The sequence below is a fragment of the Eschrichtius robustus genome, chromosome 2 (genome assembly GCF_028021215.1).
Source record: "Eschrichtius robustus isolate mEscRob2 chromosome 2, mEscRob2.pri, whole genome shotgun sequence".
NCBI lineage: Eukaryota > Metazoa > Chordata > Mammalia > Artiodactyla > Eschrichtiidae > Eschrichtius > Eschrichtius robustus.
Window position 1 is genome coordinate 113,157,230 of NC_090825.1, and position 3,529 is coordinate 113,160,758.

Genomic DNA, 3,529 nt, shown 5'->3' on the forward strand with positions numbered 1-3,529 from the left:
ATTTCTTGGAAGACTCTTTGTCTCTGCTCTGAGGGCAGTTAGAGAAAGCATCCAACTTTTCAGAACCTTCTGAAAAGGAGCCTTTTTATCTGAAAGAGGGCTCCTTGACCATAGCTGGACTTAGCAATGACTGCTGGGGACCCAGCATCTGACTCTGTGGATCCAACTCATCAGGACATGTGTGTGAGGAGGGAAACATTTCCACAAGGGAAAAATGCTATTAGTGGCCTTACTTTTGGCCTCTGCTTCTATTCACCTCCTAAACAGATATGATTTCTCTAACGCTATAGAATACTATTTTCCTGAACCCATTTCTACCTCCTCCTTGTAAATAATTATATTCATGAAAAGGGGAAACCAATGAAAAAAAAAATTGGTCTTAATGTGGGGTAACTTATGAGCTGGGGGAACAGGCAGCAACTGCATTTTAGGAACTATCTCTTGTAATTATCCACATTCTGAGATTTAAAACAAAAGCCGCTACTGGCCTGTGCTGTTAGCTAATTGTCAGACAACAGACAAACACACCACAGCCAGAAAAATCCCCACTGAGTTTGGGCGGCTGATTTCTCTGGCAGCAAATGAAAGCTTTGGCTGTTGCCCCTAGCTAGCTGAGCAAGCCAGGACTGAGTCCACCGCGTGCCCCCCTCTGTGGACACTGCTGGCACAGCGTGGTGTTGGGTGGGGGGAGGGAGAGGTGAGGACACCCTCACAATTTTAGGCAGCTGCACACCCATCCAGGGACACCACACCAGCATAATTCATCCCATACCTCCCAGCCAGGGTGATCCCAGCCTCAATGAACAACAGTTTGGAGGCATTGTTTACAAATCAATTTCCCCCTCTAAATAGGCTGTTATAAGAGTGGACCCTTCTGCTTGCCCAGCCTGGGCCCACCTGTCACTGGGACTTCCTAGCCAGTGGTCACACTGTATTGATCTTTTTAATCCCCTCTCTTTGAAACACAGAGCCAGCTGATGTGGAGCTCCTCAAAAGAAAGACTCTCCCACCGCCCCTACCTCTACAGGTAGCTGCATATCGGGGCTAATTCCCCACTAAAAAGTCTTAATTGGCTTATGGGGAGCCTGAAAGATCTCCCTTGTGTTTACAAGGTGAAAGGAAATGATGGATCTCAAATGCCCTAGTCTCTCTTTATGCAGTTCTTGGTGGAAATCAGGTGCATTTTATTTTTAATTGTTTTGAGATAGGACTGGAGTTTTGAAGGTGGGTGGGGATAGTGTTTCAGTTTAGTGGTTGAACAGCGAGTGGAAGGGAAGAAAAATCCCAGAGACACCAACATTAGGCAAGAAGCTTGGTGACTTATTTTCTTTTTTATTTAGTTTTTATTTACACGAAATATCTGCAGTACAAAAATGTAAACTTTGATAGCTCATAATAATAGAATAAACTCTTTATGTACAAAAATACATTTTCATATGAATGAAGCATCTTGAATAAATTAAAGTACTCTCCAGCCCAGTGCCTGAATAGCTACGCAAGAGTCTCGGGTTCTTCCTAGAGCAAGCCTGCAGTGGTGGGGGTCAGGATCCATAATGCATGAAGCCCACTCCTTGTCTCTCCTTTTTAAGCCTTTTCATTGTATTGTCAGCCGGCTCAAACCGAATTTTCATGCTCGTTTTTCTTCATTAGAGTTCTACAAATTGTAAAATTGACTTTTCACCTCGTCTTCAGGAACTGATCTGTCCCTTTTCTAAATCACACTGAAGTGGTGGCTGGGGTCAGCTCTGAGCCAGCCACAAAGGAGGTTTTGTGGTGTTCAGAAAGTGCAAAAGGAAAGGCCGTCTAGGGGCGGGCAGGAGGGGCCCGGGGCTGAGGGCTGGAGAAACAGACTAAGGGGCATCCACTGCGAGGGTGCAGCGACCTAACAAGCGGCTCAGGTATCCCCTACCCCTTTAAAGCTCCCGTTTCCTTCCTCTGCCTGGACCTGGGGTCCCAAGGCCACAACTGGGCCCCCACCTACTGTCCGTCGCCTGGGGGAGGGGGACGGTAACGGTATTCAAAAGGGGCCCTAGTGGTAAGGGATGAAACAGGGCGTCGTGTGGAGCAAGTCTTTGGGCAGGCCCGGGAAGGAAAAAAGCGGGTCGCCAGGGCCATAGGTGAAGTCTTCGGAGGCGGCGGGGCTACTGGGGTCAGAGAGTGGCGAGGCGGCAGCGGCGCAGGGGGAGGCGGCGGCCCCGGAGCCCCAGGACTCCGCGTCGCTGGCGGGGCTGGGGGGCCCGGGGAGGCAGGGGGCACACTGCGGCGGCAGGAGGCGCTCTCGGGCACCGCCCCCGGGCAGCCCCTGGTCGGCCAGGCGCAGAGTCTCGGCCAAAGCCCAGATGTAGTTGTAGGCGAAGCGCAGCGTCTCGATCTTGGTGAGCTTGGTGTCGTCGGGGAAGGAGGGCAGCACGCTGCGCAGCGCGTCCAGCGCCGCGTTCAAGTTGTGCATGCGGTTGCGCTCGCGGTCGTTGGCCTTGACGCGTCGGCTCCTGCGCAGCGAGTGCAGCAGCGCCTCGGAGCGCACCCGCGCGCGGCCCCTGCGCCGACGCCGCTCCTGCTCGTCGTCCTGCTTACGAGGAGTGTCCGACGCCCCGGGAATCCCGGGTGAGCCCTTGCGGGCCGTCATGGGCGGCCCCGAGACGGACGTGGGCTGTTGGAGCCTGGCACAGTCCTCCTCGTCGGTGAGGAAGCCGGACAGGTCGCTGGTGCTGCTGCTGCTGGCGCAGTCGAGGTCCGAGAGGCTGGTCTCCAGAGGGCCTGGCATCGTGGCGTTGTGCAAGACCGATGGACAGCTAAGAGGGCGCTTAGAGGGCAGGAGCCCGGGCTGAGGGCAGGGCCGTCGGGGCGCACTTACGTTCCGGACGGCCCGGGTCTACTCTGTGCCGGCTGCGGGCGCCAAGGGCTGGAAGGGCGCAGGGGCGCACCGGGAACTTGGCCTCAACTCCTCGCCTCGCCTGCAGGGGCCACGCTCCCGCCGGTCTCCCGAGTGATCTCGCCGGCGATCAGATCAGCTCGTGTGAGTACCGAGTGTGGCACACGACCGGCCTCAGGACCCCTTAAGTACTCGGCACAACAATGGGCGCCCCCCTCCCTAGCCACCTCCGCCCCCGAGGCAGCCCCCGTGAATGGAGCTTGGCGGCAGGTCAGCCCCGTGCGGCGCCCGGGTATTTGCATAATTTATGCTCGCGGGGGGCCACCCGCCCCTCCCCCCTCCCGGAGCGTGCCCGTAATTACCGCGGGCCAATCGGCGGCGTCCCGCGGCCCCGGGGCGGTCTCCGGGCTAACCCGGCCCGGGCGTCTCTAGGCAGTGAAACGGAGGCGGGGGCGGCCGGCGATTAGCCGCCGAGGCACGCTCCTCCAGGGGCGGGCCGGGAGCCCCTAGCTGGGGTGGGATGGGGAGGCGGGGCGCTGGGCGGAAAGTGTGAGCCGCGCAGCGAGTTGCGAAAACCTGGAGCCCGCTGGGAGCCTCGGTTAGCTCCCTCTCTCAGGCTGCTGAGTGGCTGCGTTACTTTGGCCTAGTGATATGACT

At 56.8% G+C, this 3,529-nt stretch overlaps 1 protein-coding gene across 1 annotated transcript; it reads right to left on the bottom strand.

Annotated features, from left to right (window-relative positions):
* Positions 1-2,029: 2,029 nt before the first annotated feature.
* Positions 2,030-2,764, bottom strand: NEUROG1 (neurogenin 1). The gene has a single exon (XM_068534446.1). The coding sequence runs from the start codon at positions 2,762-2,764 to the stop codon at positions 2,030-2,032; it is 735 nt and encodes a 244-aa protein (XP_068390547.1).
* Positions 2,765-3,529: the final 765 nt, after the last annotated feature.

Bases quoted from the DNA above. Each gene is read 5' to 3' on its own strand.
- NEUROG1 (XM_068534446.1), bottom strand. From the start codon at position 2,764: ATGCCAGGCCCTCTGGAGACCAGCCTCTCGGACCTCGACTGCGCCAGC.